At 48.1% G+C, this 19200-nt stretch overlaps 1 protein-coding gene across 3 annotated transcripts in view; it reads left to right on the top strand.

The window, feature by feature from the left end:
- Positions 1 to 19200, top strand: part of RILPL1 (Rab interacting lysosomal protein like 1) — a 46217-nt gene that overhangs the window by 2058 nt on the left and 24959 nt on the right. For all 3 annotated transcript variants that reach the window (XM_077159630.1, XM_077159631.1, XM_077159632.1), the window contains exon 2: positions 4131 to 4281. In XM_077159630.1, coding sequence (XP_077015745.1) covers positions 4131 to 4281 — 151 coding nt within the window. The remainder of the gene's footprint in view (positions 1 to 4130; positions 4282 to 19200) is intronic.

A 19200-nucleotide genomic window follows, 5' to 3' on the forward strand; every position in this document is an offset into this window, starting at 1 on the left:
GGCTCAACAGGCAGAGTTCTCGCCTACTATGCTGGAGACCTGGGTTCGATTTCCGGTGCCTGCCCATGCGGGGGGGGAAAAAAAAAAAAAAAAAAAAGTAGGTCCACCCTAAAGATTAAGACAGCCAGGGAGACAGGTCTAAGTAACCCTAGACTGCACAGCAAGGCCTGCCCCCTCTACCCCTCCCGCTAGCTTTGCTGAGTTCTTGGAGACAACTCCCCACCTCCCACCCCCACCCCAGGAGCTACCAGAAGGCTCTAGACCCACAGGTGGATGAAATTCCCCGCCAGCTGCACTTGTCACTGCTGGAACGCTATCAGTCAGGATGCCAACACCTGTTTGTTCCGAGCCAGACCTTGTTTGTAAATACTGAGGACAAGCTCTCCTAAATTGGAGAAACACATCCTTCTTTTCCCACACCAGTCCCCCTTATTTCATGTTCTTGGGGTCAAGGGAAAGGAGAATCAGAAATTCATCAGATTTTTTTCCTGCAGCCTCAAAAGCTCTTCAAGCTGACATTGCCACACACACACAAAAAAAAATCAGCGTGTTCTTGGTTTGTTTGTTTTAAACAAATATGGCTTTAGTGAAGCATACCCCTACCCCTCTCTCCCACCACCTCCCCCTTCTGAGCAAACCCCAGGCTGAGTTGATTCTCTTTATCACTCAGAGCAAGACTCCAGTTTTACCATTTTCTACCAGTTCCTCAGTCTTCAGCACCCTTGGTGGGCCACAGCCTGCAAGGTGCCCTCCCAGGAGACGTGGGCGATGCAGAGGAAAGGAAAGGAAAGCTGGGTCCTCTGCCTAAGTAGTGTAGTGGGTGGGTAATGGGGAAAACAGGGAAAGCACGCAAATAGAGACGTTAGAAAGCAGTGGCTGTGCGGATATAGTGGCAAATGATGTAAATAGCCTATGTTTGTTCATTTGTGCATGCGTTCAGATATTTTTATGGAGCACCCACTCTGGGCCAGGCTCTGTTGTGGGCCCTGGGGAGATAGCGGTGACCAAGCTCTCATGGATCTGACCTTCTAGGGCAATGCTGTGCAATAGAAACATAAAGTGGCATGCCACCCCACCCCCTGAAAAAAAAGAAGTGAGATTGATTTTTTTTTTTGGAGATCGATTTTGATAATATCTTATCAAACCCAGTATATCCAGAATATCATTTCAAACATGTAATCAGTATAAGAAACTACTACTGAGATATTTTACATTCTTTTTTATGATACCAGTCCTTCAAATCCCAAGCCGCTTTAACCCTTACCAAATGTCTCGTTGCAAAACAGCCACATTGAACTGTGGCTGGCAGCTCCTGTATCAGACAATACAATTCTAGCGCAGCGATAACTTTTTAAATATTAAAAATTTCCACTTATGATAAAGACCTTGAGAAAACTGGGAGAGAAGAAAGAGATTGATCCGGGGTGGGTCCTTATGGAGAAATAACCTGGAAGGCTTCCCTGAGGAGGTGACATCTGAGCTGAGAGCAAATGAAGCACAGCAGCCAGCCATGGAGAGCTGTGGGGGAGGGGCATTCCAGGCAGAAGGCCCAGCAAGTGCAAAGGCCCTGAGGTAGGAACACAAAGAAGGTCTCTGTTGGGCCTGATCATACTAAGCCTCTTGGGCCAGAGTAGGTGATTTGAGGACTACTGGGGCTGAGAAAAGGCAAGGGAGGTGATCAGTCAGGGCCAGCTTTCTGGAAGACCCTGGCAGCTGGAACAGTAGCAGGAGTACATTCATTACCATCAGCTCAGAGGCAAGGACTGGCTCCTGCAGTGTAGACAGTAGTTTATTGAGGGTGGAAGTGTATTAGTTCCCTGTGGCTGCTGTAATAAGTCACCACAAACCTGATGACAACACAAATTTATTCTCTGACGGTTCTGTTTACAACATAGCCCATACAACACTGGGCTAAAACCAAGGTGCCAGGAGGGCTGCATTGCATTTGAAGGCTTTAGGGGAGAATCTGTATCTTTGCTTTTTCAGCTTCTAGAGACTGCCTACTTTCCTTCGCCCAGGGCCCCTTTCTCCATCTTCAAAGCCAGCAGCGTAGCGTCTTCTCTCCTCTCGCCTTTGCTTCAGTCTTCACATCTCCCCTCTGACTCTCCTGCCTCCCTCTTCAAAGGGCCCAGGTGACAGTCCCCCACCCCAAAATCCTTAACTTAATGACACCTGCAGAGCCCCTTTGCCAGGTAAGCTAACATATCCGCAGGGTCCAGGGAATAGGACACGGACATCTTTGGGGGGTGATTATTCTGCTTCCCGCAGTGAAACTTCACTGATACTCACTGAGCTCGGCCTCGGTGGGTAGGAACAGAAGGGAACAGGCTGTAGGACAGCCTCGCTCTGCTTCCAGCCCCCACCTGCGGGTGGGAAGGTGGCTTGCCCCCTCCCTCATTCTCCACCACTTCTACCCTCAGCCCCAGCCCTTCACCTCTGGATGACCTTGGACCTGCTGCACAAATACTTGGCTGTTACCTCCCATTTCTCCAGTGCAGTAGGCTTCCGGACAAAGGTGGGGAGTGAGGGGGGATGGATTAGGAACTTATTTAAAAGATGAAGGGAGGTGATGCTGCAGACACATCCGACACAGGTGGCCAGCTCAGGTGGGTGGGACAGGACTGACACATACATGGCTGGCACTTTCTGGGCACTAAGCACTGGTCCAAGCTTTTTACGTGTATTACACATTTCATCCTCGACATGACACACCATGCTGGTTTCCTCATTTCCGGAGCACCAAAGGGATGAGAAAACTTGCCCAAGATCAGCTAGGAAGTGGCAAACACAGGATTCTATCTGGGGTCACCCCTGCCTTACACTGCTGCAGCACAGGGACGGCCGATACTGCTTTGCAAGTGAGCAAACAGCTTTACTGAATTTAATTCACAAACCACCCAGCTCACCCCCTTGAAGTGTACAATTCACTGGTTTTTATCGAACTCATGGAGTTGTGCAGCTGTCACCGTTATCAACTGTAGAGCATTTCCATCACCCCGAAAAGGAGCCCCGTACCCATTAGCAGTCACTCCTCATTTCTCCCTGGGCCCCCAGCCCTCGGACGACACCTGCCTGCTCTCTGCTGAGTCTGGATGTTTCACATACATGGGATCATACAGCATGTGGCATTTTGTGTCTGACTTCGTTCGCTTAGTTCAGTGTTTCCAAGGATTGTGATGCTGTAGCACGTTTCAGAACTTCATTCCTGTTTATGGCCGAATAATATTCCATTGTATGGATAGACCACGTTTTGTTTTTTCATCAGTCGATAGATGTTTTGGTTGCTTCTGCATTTTGGCCATTATGAGTAATGCTGCTAGGAGCATCTGTGTACATGTTTTTGTGGAGACGTGTTTTTATTTCTCTTTGGTATACACCTAGGGGTGGGATTTCCAGGCAAATGGTAACTTTTTGAGGAACTGCCAGACTGTTTTCCAAAGTGGCTGCACCATTTACAACCACACTGGCAGTGTATGAGTGTTCCGATTTTTCCACATCCTTACCAACACTTGTTATTACCCGTCTTTTTTGTTCTAGCCACGCACAAAATGCTTTTGTGGGCTGATCTCGTTTATCCATCCTATCAGCCCATCGAGCCTGTGTATTATGGTTTCCCAGCAGAGGGAGCTGAGCAGTTGAGTTGCTCAAGATCCCTTGGAGAGATTCCTGTACCCAATGTGAAAGGACCCCTGGGACAGGGTGGCCCCGTCAACCAGGGATATTCCCAGGGATGCTGCAGCCTGGAGAGAGGTTTGTCTGGACTGGATTTGTCCAAAGATCAGGGGACGTGACTGTCTAGGGCATGGCTGAGAATGCCAGGGTCCCCTTGCCTGGGGCTGCCCATGCACTCTCTCCTCTATAGTTCACAGCTGCAGTGCTGGCTTGGTGGCTTCCCTGGGGCAGCCCTATCCTGGCCAGGCCCTAACAGCCATCTGCCCAGAGCAAGGGCACCTTCTGTTTCTCACAAAGGACTTGTCCCCCTACCTGCCCACTGCCCAGTTCTCATGGAGTAGGGAGCGGCCCAAAGTCCCGGCAGCCTGGATTTCTGCTCCCGAGGGCCAGGGTGGGTGAGGTTGCCCCCCACCGCCCCAGGCAGGCTGTAACCCCTGGCCGCCCCTCGGCCTTTGCAGGAGCTGGAGCTCGTTGAGGACGTGTGGCGAGGGGAAGCTCAGGATCTGCTCTCCCAGATAGCCCAGCTGCAGGAGGAGAACAAACAGCTCATGACCAACCTCTCCCACAAGGATGTCAGCTTCTCCGAAGAGGAGTTCCAGAAGCACGAAGGTAAGAGGAGGCAGCAGCATGGGGCATGAGGGGTAGGCTGGGACTTCTGCCACGGGTCACGCCGAACTCACACAACATGGGTCACAATCAGCATCTCCACCTTTGTGTGACGCCTTCTGATTTCTGGGGCCTTTGGTCTCACATTGTCATGTTGATTCCCACCATAACTGTGCCAGAGAGAAATTTCTCAGCCTCAGTTTCCACATGAGGATGCTGAAAGGGTCACTGAGCAAACCCTTACAGACCCCCGCTACCTGTCAGGCTCTTTTTTAAGCACCAGGAATACATAATGGACCAGGCAAGGACTCTGTCCTCAAGAAGCTTATGTTCTAGTATAGGGGAGGGAGATGATAAACATGTAATAAATAAATAGATGAGATTGTTCTAGATGGTATCAGTGCTATGGAAGAAATAAAAGGGGGAGTGACAATGGAGAGTGACTTGGTGGGTCCTCTCTTTACAGGCAATGATCAGGGAAGGACTCTCTGAGGAAGTCACATTCCAGCCTTAAAGAAGTGAGGGAGTGAACTGTGCAAAGGCCTTGGGGCACAAATGAGCTGGCTGTGTGTGAGGAAAATCAAGAGGCCAGTGCAATGGGAGAAGATGGTCAAGGTAGAGGGCGGTTGGACATGAGGTCAGAGGGGTCAGCAAGGCTCAGATTCAGCAACCCCTAATAAAAACAAAGTTTGAGTTTTATTCAAAGTGTGATCAGAAGAGATTTAAAAGTGTGAAAGTGACCAACCTGGGATGGCAACTCAGATCTGAATGGCTCTGGAGACCGTCGACTGTCATTCGTTCTAAAAACAGTTGTCTAGAACCTTCCACACATCAGGCCCTCTGCTGGGGCTGGGGAATGAGGACAGACAGTGGGATTTTGTCTGGGTTTCTGTAGAGCTGCATGAGATTTGTACTCTGCAGCAGCCTTCCCTGTTCATCAGAGGTTGCCTCTTCCAGCTTTTCTCCCAAGGAATTCCAAACCCATCTCTTTAGCATGTTTCTCCCCAAAAGCCAATTCATCATATTTGATGGTGTGGGGATAGGAGTGATCTTGTATGGAGGGCCTGAAGTTCAGTCCTTTGGTTATAATTCTGTGAGAATAAAGTATGTGCACTGATAAGGACTGTAAGGGGGAAAAAAAGGAAAAATTTGATTCAGGTGCTGGACTTCTCTTTTTCTTGGGTTTCTTTTGTTGAGATATAATTAGTGCGATGAAGCATAAGACATTTTAGCAGTTATAAGCATTGGCTCTAGAGCCAGACTGCCCCTGTTTAAATCCAGACTCTACCACTTACCTGCTGTGTGACCTCAATCAAGTCACTTAACCTCTCTGTGCCTCAGTTATCCACTGTGTAAAGATAGGACAAGTAACAACTGTACTTCCCTCGGAAAGTTGTTATGAGCTAATATGTGTAGACTGCTTAGACTAGTGCCTGGGATATAGGAAACATTCAGCAAGTGCTACGTATTATTATTATGAGCTTTTAACTAGTCCAAGCTCCTCACAGAACAGATGAAAAAAAACATAGGCTGAGAGGGGCGGTGATTTGCCCAAGAACACACACAAGTTAATAGCAGAGTCAGAATTAGAACTCAGGTGTGCTGAAATCAAGGCTTCTATTTTTCTGGAACACTTTGATCTAAGGTTCCTGGGGAGGAGACCAGAACCATGTCCAGCCCATGGATTGGGCCACTTTGGTATTCCAGTGACAAAAGAGTTTACTGACCCAGACAGGGGGCTACTGCTGTGTTCCCTCCCTTATCCCTTGTCACGGTCATTACAGATGGAATGCCTGCTGTGTACCTGGTATTCTGGACTGTGCCGGGATGGAGCAGAGAGACATCTGATATGGTCCAAATCTCCATTCTACAATGCTGTACAGGGCAGAGGTGGAAGAGTATGGCATAGTGGTACACTCAGCCCCTCAAGGAACAAAAAGAAAAAAGAAAAGCAAGCACAGAGCATGGGTGACAAATGGAAAGGAGAGAAAGGGGGTGGATTATAAAATGGGAGATTTAAAGCAGTGGGACCAGAGGTTATACTAAAGTTTAATGGATAAAATTTTCTAGTTAAAAGACTAAGACTGTCATACTGGTTTTAAAAAATCAAACCACATGGTGTTTATAAGAGATGTATCTTATAAAGGTAGCAAAAGACTGGGAAAAGAGATGCCATGCAAGAACTAACCAAAAGAAACTTGGTGTGACCACATGAGGGTAAGACAAAATAAATTTTAAGGCAAGAAGCATTAGAGATAAACAGGGTTACTTTTACTTTCTAATGATAAAAAGTTCCATTCACAAGGGAGATATAATGATTTTCAACTGTACACACTTAATAATTTAGCTTCAAAATATATGTATAAAGAAAAAGTAGACAGAAATCTATAGAAGTAGAAAGTAGATTAGTAGTTGTCGGGTTGAGGGGAGAAGGGAATGGGAGTGACTGCTTAAAGGTTCAGGATTTCTTTTTGGGGTGAAGGAAATGTTTTGGAATTCTACAGGGCTGATGGCTGTACAAATTTGTAAATATCCTGAAAACCACTGAAGTGTACACTTTAATAATAATAATAAATACTTTTTTTTTTAAACAGTGGACAAAGATGAAAAGACAAATACATCCACAGTCATAGTGGGGGATTTTAATGTGTGCCACTCTTAGTAATTGATAGACTCAACCGAAAAAATAACAATGCTCTAGAATATGAACAACGGATTAGAAAAGCCAGGAGGCTCTGTTACTGCCTCTGCCTGCCCCTCCCCACACCCACACCCACACCTGGGGGTTGGGGAGCCCAGTTCCAACCGCCCGGACTTCTGGCCTGTGAGCTCCGGGAGAGAGGAGGCAGGTGTAGGAGCCAGGGAGCTCCCACAGGCAGATGTGAGCAGCTGTGGGTGAGTGAGTAAACACACATACCCCCAAAACACACCCACCCAAAACCTCTCAAAGCTAAACTCGGGGAGGGGCAAAATTTGAATAACCTCCCTCGAAAATGTTTAAGAAGACAGCCAGTTGCATATGCCAGAGTTGGGAATTGCGAGCTGAATAAACAGCAGAAAATTAACTAGGCATTTTGGTTAAAATTTTCTATCATCAAAGTAGCTCTAAGCCAGGGGAGTTGTAGATTCCCAGCCCCAGTTTCCTTCAGCTGCAACACTTTAAAGACATTGATTTTTTCTTTTAATTTTTTACTTTCTTGAAAGAAAAAAAGTATGTAAAAACGAAGAAACCAACATTGGTTATTACTGTTATGGTCATTGCTTCAGACTTTACTCAGACATTTACTGGACATTTCATAGGAATGAAATCGTATAATATTTGTCATTTTGTGTCTGGCTTCTTTCACTTGGCATCATGTTTTCAAGGTTCATCCATATATAGTAGCATGCATTCCTTTTTGTTTTATATTCCTTTGCATGGACAGACCACATTTTGTTTATCCATTCATCCATGGATGGACATTTGAGTTATTTTCACCTTTCAGATCTTGTGACTAGTGCTGCATGAATATTGATGTATAAGGCTTTATTTTCAGTTCTTTTGGATATATACCTAGAAGTGGAACTGCTGGAGCACTTGGTAATTCTATGCTGAATGTGTTAAGCTTATTGAAGGATTTTTTTATCTGTGACTTCTCTACAGTGCACCTGGAGGTCTCTGGGGGTGACCCAGGAACTGCCCTTCCTGCCCGGAAGGAGCCCAGATGCCGCCAGCCTCCCACCCCCTCCACCTCCCAGTCCCTCCCCTCAGCACATAACCTGCAAGCGCTGAGCCTCTTTTTGGGCACCTTCTCCTTGCTTCTCTGTGCATGCAGCACCCTTCATATGGGAGAGCTTGGCGTTGCCTCCATGGTTTCTGGATGCCTGCCCACGGTGCACCATCGGAACAAACTTAACTGACACCTTGCGCCACCCTGGCTCGGGCAGGCGGCTCTGGGATTTCCACACTCGGCTACAGCCCCTGTCCCAGCCGAGATAGGCAGATGCCAGGCATGCCTTTCTCGGTTATTTTTATTTTGCACAGGAAACTGGAGGAATGCAAGAACAAAAACGTTTCTTCCACCTGTTACCAAAGCAGTAATTGGGCAGAAGGGGTCCCGGGGTGAAGGTGGAGCCCACCAAGTTAGGACCGGTTTCCAGGTGCTACTTTGGATGGGTGCCAGACAGTGGGCTAGGGGTACTCTGAGGATTTGGGGGCATAGGGTACCTCTGTCTGCTTCCAAGGGGCGGACCTTGCACGAGCAGTGTCTCTTTCTGTGCAGTTAACACTCAGCCTAGTGTTGAGGGACCCCAGCAGACTCCCATCTCCCATTCTTTGAAATTTCCGGATTAAGAAGCACCTCCCTACCCCTTAGTCTTTGGAAATCCACCTTGTCAGCTGGAGAACATCAAATAGAAGCTACTTGTTAACCTATGTAGAAAAGGACGGTGGGCAGCAGGGCCACTGGGCTGGGAGATGAAGCCCCATGCCATGCAGATGTGCACACGAGTCTGTGGAAAAAATTCCGGGGCCCTGGAGGAGCAGCTTGGGCTCCCGGAGAGGAGGGGAACTGAGCACACAGACATTTCGAGAAGGGCAGCTTAGGATGGCGCTGCCTAATAGATACAAACTGAGAGCCTCATACATAATTTTATATTTTCTTGTAGACATTTTAAAAAGTGAAAAAGAAATGGGAAGGGTATATAAGTGACAGAATGCTTGCACTCCATGCAGGAGACCCAGGTTCGATTCCTGACCCGTGCACTTCCTCCCCCCAAAAAAGTTCAACAAACGGTGCTGCAAAAATGGGATACTCACATGGAGAAAGAATGAGACGTGACCCCCACCATACAGCATACAAGAAAGAAATGGGTAAAATTGATTTCAGTAATATCAGGCCCAGTAGATCCAAAATATTATCCTTTCACTATGTAATTAATGTCAGAATTATCAATGAGCTATTTTGCCCTTTTTTTTCGTAAACCTCTGAAATCCAGCATGAATTGCTCCGTAGAGCATGTCTCCAGATGGACGAGTCCCTTGCACTGTCCGGTGGCCACTAGTGGCTGCTGTCCTGGACAGCCTGGGGCTGGGAGGCTGGCTCTAATCCGCAGGGTAGAGCAGCACGTTGAAAGGCCGATAGGCTTTGGAATGAAGTTGACCTGAGTTCAAATCCCATTCCCTATCTGGGAAAATTACCCTTTCCCGTCCTCCGGTCCCTCCTCTCATAATGGGAATGGCAACTCCTAACTCCCGAGGTTGTTGAGGGAAATATACATAGAGCATCAAACACGGAGCTGGCCCAGAGTGGAGAGCTGAATAAAGGACACTCCCAGCCCAAACCCAGGGCACTTAAGGTTCCTCCCACCAAAAGACCCTTTAGTGAGAGCCCAGAGTTGCTGGTAGGAATCGCGGCTCAATAAATGTCAGCTGTGTGCTCCCAGGACGGGGCTTCGCCTCTCTGGGCCTTTCCTTGTCCATCTGCTGCAGTTAATGAGGTCCTGCTCTGTGAGGTCTTGAGAGGCAGTTGTATGGACTCTGGAGCCAGGGCCTGGGTTTGAATCCTGGCCCTGGGACCCTGTATCAGTTAATGTTGCATACCTCAGTTTCTTCACCTGTAAAATGGGACAGCTCCATAGGGTAATCCGAGGATAAAATGATTTAAGCACTGTTTAGGCCAGATTCTCTCTGAATGAGACCCCGAGGTGAAGGTTCCTGTGCATGCAATAAGGAGGACTTCCTGGAGGAGAACACGATGGAATGAAGGGAAGCAGAACCAGGAAAGGGGGGAGGGGACAAAGACCAGCAAGGGGGTGATATCTGAGGGCCCGGAGGGGGTCTCAGCCAGAGGACTGGGCTGTCTCACTCTGAGCCTGACAGCCAAGTGGCCTGGTTCGTGGCAGAAGCACTTAGAAGAGGGGTGGGGAGTGTAAAGAGAGCCCTGGGACCTGGCAGGCAGAGGCGCTGGCTCAGTGTCAGCTCGTGTGGCCGTCATCCTGATGCTCAAGAGTCCTCTCTGGATTTGATGGTGTGGAGGGCATGTTGACCAGGAGGAAAGGGCCAGGGTCGCCTGCCCCAAACGGCCCCTACAAGCAGGGAGATTTGGGCACATTACTCAGTCTTCTCGGTGTACATTGATGGGGACACACAAGATACATTTATGGGTTCTTTTTTCTTTTTGTCTTTAAAAAAATAATAATATATGTAGGCATTCCTTTTTGTTTTTTTCTAAAAATTAACATTCACAGTAATTGTGCAGCCATCACCGCTATTTCTACAGTTTTTCATCGCTCCAAGCAGAAACTGTGTACCCATTAAGCAATAACTACCCGTTCTCTGCCCCCCTCTTCTAACCCCTGGTAGCCTTGAATCTACTTTCTGTCTCTATGGATTTGCCTATTCTAGATATTTCAGGCAGGTGGAATCATACAGTATTTGTCCTTTTGTGTCTGGCTTCTACTTAGCATCATATTTTCAAGGCCCATCCACATCGTTGCGTGTATCAGAACGTCATTCCTTTTTATGACTGAATGATGTTCCAGTGTGTGGACAGCCCACAGCCGGCTTATCCATTCATCTGCTGACAGTCACCTGGCTTGCTTCCACCTTTAGGCTTTTGTGCATGATGCTGCTACGAGCATTTGCATACGCATATCTGTGCAGTCTCTGTTTTTAGTTCTTTTGGGGTATATAACTGAGAGAGGGAATTGCTGGGTCATGTGGGACTTCCTATGTTGAGCTTCTTGAGTTACCACCAAACCATATTCCACAGCAGCTGCAGCGTTTTACATTTCCACCAGTAATGCGCCTACATACATGCTTCCTTGTAAACCTGGAAAGAAAACTCAGAGCAATACAAGGGAATCCCTTTTGCCCCACACCAACTGCTCTTGCAGGGAAGCAAAGCATTCCTAGCTATAAACTTATACAGGTGTTTCTTGTGTACTTTATTTTTAAAATGAAAGGGGTTGTGACCCTTGGGTTATTACTTGCCCTTTTTACCTAATAGAGTAGAAGGGCCACAGGGTATTCCAGTGTGGGGAGGGGTCCTTGTTTATTTAACTCTTCTCTTCCTGGGGAACATTTGGAGCATTGCCAGGTTCTGGCTACTACAAGCACAGCTGTCCTTGATGGCTTATCTACGTACCTGTCCGAAGGTGCCTTCAGGTGTAAGCCCAGGACAGTGATGCTCAGAACTCTCTGGCTTTCAGAATGTCTGTGAGTCTATAAATAAACACACTGAACCTTCTGCTTTTTTAAAGCCCTTTTGTGACCACTCTCTTGTTTTACCTTGGCAGCCTGTGGAGCAGGGAGGGCTGCTCTTTCCATTTTGTGGATTAAATAGCTAACAGTGAGACTCCCACGCTGCCAGGCCTGTTGGGAGCACTTTACATAGATCAACTCATGTAATCCTCCCCAGAGCCCACCCAGTGGATCCCCCAAGTGATTCCAACGTGCAAGTGAGAAAACTGAGGCCCCAGTGCCACCGTGGGTAAGTGGCAAAGCCAGGACTGGAGTGCAGGGAATCTGGTTTCATGTTCCAGGCTCTTGACCATTCTGTGCCCATAAATGTGAAGGGCTCTGTGTCCTGGGGCCGCCTTAAAGTGCCACAAACCTGGTGGCTGGTAACAACGGGAAGTTGTTGTCTCGTGGTTCTGGAGGCTGGAAGTCCCAAATCGAGGTGTGGGCAAGGCCACGCTTCCTCTAAGTCTGCAGGGGGGACTCATGCCATGCTGCTGCTCTCCTGCCTCTGGCGATGGCTGGCCTGGAGTCCTTCGGTTTGTAGGTGCATCACTCTGCCTCCTCCGTCTTCTCATGGCTTCTCCCCACCTCTGTGTCTTTTTACAAGGACCCCACCCTAATCCTGTTTGGCTTCATCTTAACTAATCACAGCTTCAGAGACCCTATTTCCAAATCAGGTCACATTCACAGAACTAGGATTTCGGACTTGAACAGGTCCTTTGGGGAGACACCAGTCAACCCAAAACGTGAGTGAGGTCACTGAGGCTACAGATCCAGGTTGACCTTCCCCCCCCCCCGCCCCCCCTCACGCTGTCCCTCCCACTTAGATATCCTGCCCACCTGCAGGGGCTGAGCCCGCCCCCACCAAGGAGGGAATGAACCCGTGCTGCCTCCAGCAAGCCCTGAAAGCTTCTACTCCTGGGCTCTGCCTGCATCTGAATCAGCACCCCCCAGCAGAGGCAGCAGTGGGGTGTGGGGAAAAGGGAGGGAGCCCTGGGTCTTGGGGTTTTGGGGCCTAGCACATCACAGCAGGTAGGCTCCTCCTTGGTGGAGGTGGGGAGGAGGGAGAGCTGGAGCTCTGGAGAAATAACCCACTTAGAAGCTTCCTGTGGAGCCCTCAGATGTAATCAGCTGATAGAAAACAAACAAAGGTAATTCCTCTCCAGCACTCGGGAGGCAGCCCTGGAGCCTGCCTGCCACTCCCGCCCTGAGCCCTGCCTTCCTCTTTGGGGAGCAGAGGGGTCCCCCAGGAACCCTCCCCTCAGGCTTCCTCAGTCAGGAGTCCCCGCATGCCAGGAAGCTGCTCTGGGGGACTGCATCCCTCACACTGTCCTGCTCGAAGGGAGCATAACAGAGGAAAGACCCTCCCTCACCTTGTCTCGTTTTTCTGTTTGTCTTTTCCTTTTTAAACACAGTATTTCTTTTTTGGGGGGTGGGTGCATGGGCCGGGAATTGAACCCGAGTCTCCTGCATGGAAAGCGAGCATTCTACCACTGAACCACTGTCTTCTTTTCCTTTAAAAAAAGAAAATTAATTTTTTTAATGAGGTATAACATACTTAGAATAAATTGAACAAATTGTAGGTGTGCAGCTGTATGAGATATATATATTTGTGTGTGTGTGTGTGTGTGTGTGTGTGTGTGTGTGTGGGCAGGCTCCAGGAATTGAACCCGGGTCTCCAGCATGGCGGGCGGGAACTCAGCCACTGAACCACTGTTGTCCCACCCAGCTCTATGAATTTTTGCATCTGTGTTCAGATCAGGGCATAGGCCATTTTCAGTAGCCCTCGAGGCTGGTGGCAACCCCCGGCCCCTCAAGGGGAGCCTCTGTGTTGCCTCCTGGCACCACAGCACAGCTCTGCCTGGTTTTGAGCTTCACATAAATAGAATTGTATAGTAGGTACTTTTAAAAATTGAGATAGAATTCATATGCCATAAAATTCATCCTCTCAGCAATTCAGTGGGATTTCATATATTCACAAAATTTTACAACCGTCAACCACTAATTTCAGAAAATTTTCACCACCCCAAAAAGAAACCCCCTCCCCATCACAGTCACTCCCCAGCCACTGGCAGCTACTCCCACTTTCTGCTGTAGATTGGCCTCTTCTAGGCATTTCATATGAATGGAATCGTGCAGAACATGTGGCCTTTTGTAGCTGGCTTCTTTCCCTCTGCATCATGTTTTCAAGGTTCATCTATGCTATAGCAGAGATAAAAAATTCATTGCTTTTTATTGCCAAATAATATTCCATTGTTATGTATAGACCTTATTCTATTTATCCAGTCATCAGTCCATGGGCATTTGGGTTGTTTCCACTTTTCGGTTGTTGTCATAGTGCTGCTGTGAACATTTGTGTTCACGTTTTTATACGAACGCATGTTTTTTCATTTCTCTTGAGTATGAACTTAGAGTGGAATTGCTGGGTCATATGGTAATGCTGTTTAACTTTTTGAGTATCTACCAAACTTTTTCACAGCTGCTATGCCATTTTATATTCCCACCAGGAGTGTATGAGGGTTCAAATTTCTCCACATCCTCACCAATACTTGTTATTTTCTGTCTTGATTAGAGCTGTCCTAGTGGGTGTGAAGTGGCATCTCATTGTGATTTTGATTTGCATTTCCCTGATGAATAATGATGTAGAGCCTCTTTCACTTAACTTTATCTTCTTTAGAGAAATGTCTATTCAAATAATTTGTCCAGATTTTACTTGGGTTGTCTTTTTAATGTTGAGCTGTAAAAGCTCTTTAGCATTCTGAATATCAAATACATGATTTGCAAATATTTTCTCCCACTCACTGGATTGTCTAGGGTGTACTTTTTGAGTTTGGCTTTTTCACTCTGCGTAATATCTGAGAGAAATCTCCATGTGGTCATGCATAATAGTAGTTTGTTCTTTTTCATTCCATTGTTAGCATTCCATTCTCGACACCACGGTTCATTTATCCATTCTACCATTGCTGAGCATTTTGGTGATTTCCCATTTGGGACTATTCTGAATAGAGCTGCTGTGAGCATTTTTGTGCATGTTTTGTACTATGCAGATTGTCTCTCAGCTTTTCACTTACCAGTATGTCCCAGTCTTTTAATCAGCCACTTAGCATTCGATTGTTTCGTGGTGTCTTTAACCAGCCTTCTGCTGGTAGACGTTTGCATTCATGCTGGTGGGGATATGCCCAGGATGCAGTTTCTGGATTGTAGTATATGTGCGCTGGCCAGAGAATCAGAACCCAAAGGAGATCAGTGCACATATATGTAAATGTAACATTTACTGAGGGTCTGGCTCATGTGGCCGTGGAGATGGGCAAGTTCAAATTCCATAGCGCAGGCTGCAAGTTGAGAACTCCAGTGAAGCTTTCAGTGAATTCTCCAGGAGAAGCAGAGAGAGAAACTCTCACTGCTGAAATCACCAGTTCTCCTTTTAAGGGCTTCGACTGGTTGGGTGAGACATCTCATTGCCCCAGGCCTTCTCCTTTGTTGACCGTAGATGTCATCAGCCATTGATGCCATCAACTGACTAATGATGAAAATCCACTAAATCCCCTCACAGTAACAGTCAGGCCAGGGCTTGCTTGGCCGAACAAGTGGAGACCATAACCTGGCCAAGCTGACTCATGAACTTAACCATCACAGCATGTGTACTGGCTTTACTAGGTACTGCCAAACAGTTTTCCAAAGTTGGCATCCCCGCGTGCAGTATTCAAGCATTCCAGGTGCTCTGCTTCTTGCCAGCACTTGGCCTTGTCAGTACTTTTCATTTTAGCTGTTCTGTTGGGGCGTCTCACCTCTTCTTTCCATCACTTTCCCCCCTGGGCTGGCATCTCTGAAAGACCTTAGGGCTTGTCTGCAGTTCTCAGCCTCACAACTCAACAGGGAACCATAGCAAGTGCAAGGAGGAGGCTGAGTGGCTTCGGGGACTGACTGCATGTCCTCTATGCCCACTCTTAGGGAAAGATCCTGTTTCCATGGCCTTGTGTAATTTCCTCCTGTACTTTCTATGTGCAGCGATGTCAGAAAGGCTGAGAATGGAAGCACCATTAGCATGCCCATTTTGCAGATGAGGGAACGTTCAGAGGCACAGAGAAGGTAGTGTCATTTGAAACATCACAGGCCATGAGCCACGATGGAAATTGGTGTTCAAGCTCCACTTTCTCCATCACTCTCCAGCATCTCCCAGTCACATAGAGCCCCTGCCAGCCTTTCTCATAATTCCTTACACAGTCCGGTCCTTCCCCCACTGCTTGTCTCATTTGCGTACAGAGGCACACCTGCTCCTCCTGTGAGTCTTTCCTCTGGCTGGTCCTGGCTGGTCCCCTTGGCCTGGCCGTCCTGCTCTGCACAGCCTTGACTGTTGGGTTCCAGCCCCAGTTTCTCATCTCCCCACTCCGGACCACATGCCTCCAGGTCAGCCAGTCCACTCCGGGGCCTCCAGTGCCCCCAGTCTGTCTCCAGCCGGGAATCTTCTCTGCCTGAATGGCCCCACGGCCTTGAACCCAGCAGGTCCCAGACCAACCCTTCCATCTCAGCCACAAACCTGCTGGTCCTGAGGCTGCTCCAGCAAATCACACAAACTTGGTGACTTAAAACAACTGAAATTCATTCTCCCGCTGTTCTGAAGGCCAGTCCAAAAGCAGTTTTACTTGGTGGAACTCGAGGGTATTGGCCAGGGCTCGAGGGCAGGATCCCTCCTTGCTCTTGCTATCTCAGGGGGCTGTGGGTATTCCCTCACATGGGGCCCTGTCGCTGCAGTCTTGAAAACCGCTGCAAATCTCTCGGCTCTGTCTTCACATCCCCTTCTCCTCTGTGTGTGTGTCCTGGTCTCCCATCTCAAGATCTTTCCCTTAATTACACCTGTGAAGACCTCCGTTTATTTTTGTTGTTGTTGTTGTTGTTTGCATGGGCAGGCACCGGGAATCAAACCCAGGTCTCCGGCATGGCAGGTGACAACTCTGCCTGCTGAGCCACCGTGGCCCGCCCTGTTGTTGTTTTTTAATTTAATTTATTTTGTATTATCAAACCAAAACAAGCAAACATGAACATTCTTACCATATACACATTCTGTGCATGGTGTGCGGTCAGTGGCTGTTCTAGTTTGCTAGCTGCCGGAATGCAACACACCAGAGACAGATTGGCTTTTAATAAAAGGGGATTTATTTTGTTGGTTCTTCAGAGGAAAGGCAGCTAACTTTCCACTGAGGTTCTTTCTTATGTGGAAGGCACAAGATGGTCTCTGCTGGTCTTCTCTCCAGGCCCCTGGGTTCCAACAACTTTCCCCGGGGGGACTTTTTTCTGCATCTCCAAAGGCCTGGGCTGAGTTGCATGTGCTGAGATGACGAATGCCGAGCTGTTTAGCAGTGCTACGTTGCAATCTCTCATTTAAGCACCAGCCAATTAAGTCAAACGTCACTCACTGTAGCAGACACACCTAGCTGACTGCAGATGTAATTGGCAACAGATGAGGTTCACGTACCGTTGGCTTATGACCACAGCAACAAGACTAGGTATGCTCACCTGGCCAAGTTGACAACTGAATCTAACTAACACAGTGGCTCACAGAATATGGTTGTGTATTCATCACCATGATCATTTTTAGAACATTTGCATCACTCCAGAAAGAAATAAAAAGAAAAAACTCACACATACCACACCCCTTACCCCTCCCTCTTGTTGACCATCTACTCAATAGATTTTAACCTTTGTTCCCCCTATTTTTTTCTATACCCCTTACTTTTCTCTTTCATTGTTTACTAGTATTTCAATCTACTCAATTTAACATTTTCCCCCCATTATTTATTTATTTTTAATCCATACTTTTTGCTCATCTGTCAATAATGTAGATAAAAGGAGTATCAGACAAGATTTTCACAATCACACAGTCATGTTGCAAAAGCTATATCATTATACATTCATCTTCAAGAAACATGGCTACTGGAACACAGCTCTGCAGTTTCAGGCACTTCCCTCCAGCTTCTCTAATACACCTGAAACTAAAATAGGAATATCTATAAAATGCGTAAGAATAACCTCCAGAATAACCTCTCTACTTTGTTTGAAATCTCTCCGCCATTGACACTTTATTTTGTCTCATTTCTCTCTTCCCCCTTTTGGTCGAGAAGATTTTCTCAATCCCTTGATGCTGAGTCCCAGCTCATTCTAGGATTTCTGCCCCACGTTGCCAGGAAGGTCCACACCCCTGGGAGTCATGTCCCACGTAGACAGGGGGAGGGCATTGAGTTTGCTTGTCGTGTTGGCTGAGAGAGAGAGGACAAATCTGAGCAACAGAAGAGGTTCTCTGGGGGTGACTCTTAGGCCTAATTTTAAGTACACTTGACCTATCCTTTGTGGGGATAAATTTCATGTGAACAAACCTCAAGATTGAGGGCTCATCCTATTGCTTTGGTTGTCCCCACTGCTTGTGGGAATATCAGGAATTCTCCAAATGGGAAAATTGAATTTTCCCCCTTTTCGCCATTCCGGCAAGGGGACTTTGCAAATACTTTTTTATTCACTGCTCAAAAGACCCCCGTTTTTTGCCATGTAGGTTAACATTTTGGGATTCCAAGGTTTAGGATGTGGGTGTCTTTGAGGGGGGCATTTTTCAGCCTTCAGCACCCCCATCTGAGCAGATGATCGTGTATTGACACTCAGAAGTCATCCGTGGTCGGTGCGTCCACTCTGCGGGAAACCCTGGCTATGGAGACGGTTGAGACAGAACAGAACGGCCTCCTCTGGGACTGCCCAGTATCCCAGGCTGGCAGCTGTTGCCTAAAAGCCTGGGCCCTTCAAGGGCGGCTGGGGTCTCCTCTGGGTGGGTGGCCCCTGCCACATCTCGCGCCTTTCTGGACGCACACTGTGGATGCCCACTCATGGCGGTGGCCGCCTGCCTGAGCGCATCGAGGACACCTGTGGGCACGTGGGCAGGAAGGGCCCAGCCATGCTGCCTCCTGGTCTCTGTGTTTGGGGCTGCCCACGAGGCGGGTGCTGCTCCAGGCTGGGTGACGTCACGTGGACTGGCTGCCCCTTTGCAACCCCACCACGCAGCTTACTCCTGACACTGCCCCTTCGCAACCCCACCACGCAGCTTACTCCCGACACGCACCGTAAGGAGAGATGTGGGGATCGAGGCCTGTAGGAAAGTAGCTCAGGAATCACCCATGTGGCCTCTTCTTGGGGGGACCAACAGACCTGGCCACATAAGGCCTGGGCCCCAACGGAGGTACAGGAAGATATTTGTCCCTTGTTCGTCTCTCACCTCTCTGGAGGGCAGGGTTGTCAGCCCCAGTACCCATCCTCACAGTTCAAAATTAACTCACCACATCACACTGAGCACCTCCTGTGTGCCAGGCCCAGGGAGGTAACAGTGAGTCTTTGCCCTCCTGGGACTGACAGTCTGGTGGCAGGGGTAGGGTGGGGTGAGGAGCCTAAGGAGTGGATACTGTTATCACACCCATTTCACAGATGTGCAAACTGAGGCACAGAGCAGACAGCCTAAGGCCACACAGCTATTAAATGGGGGGTGGTGGCAGGACTGAGTCCCCAACCCTATCCTCTGAGTCCCTCTGCAGACTCATCTTTCCCAGATAAATGAACATACAAGACACTTACTGGTTGTAGAAAGTGTTGTGGAGGCACCCAGCAGGGGGTGCTGGGTCAGGGGGTTGGTCAGGGGAGGGATGCTCCCTGCTGTGAGGAGGTGA

This window comes from Tamandua tetradactyla, chromosome 5, assembly GCF_023851605.1.
Source record: "Tamandua tetradactyla isolate mTamTet1 chromosome 5, mTamTet1.pri, whole genome shotgun sequence".
Lineage (NCBI taxonomy): Eukaryota > Metazoa > Chordata > Mammalia > Pilosa > Myrmecophagidae > Tamandua > Tamandua tetradactyla.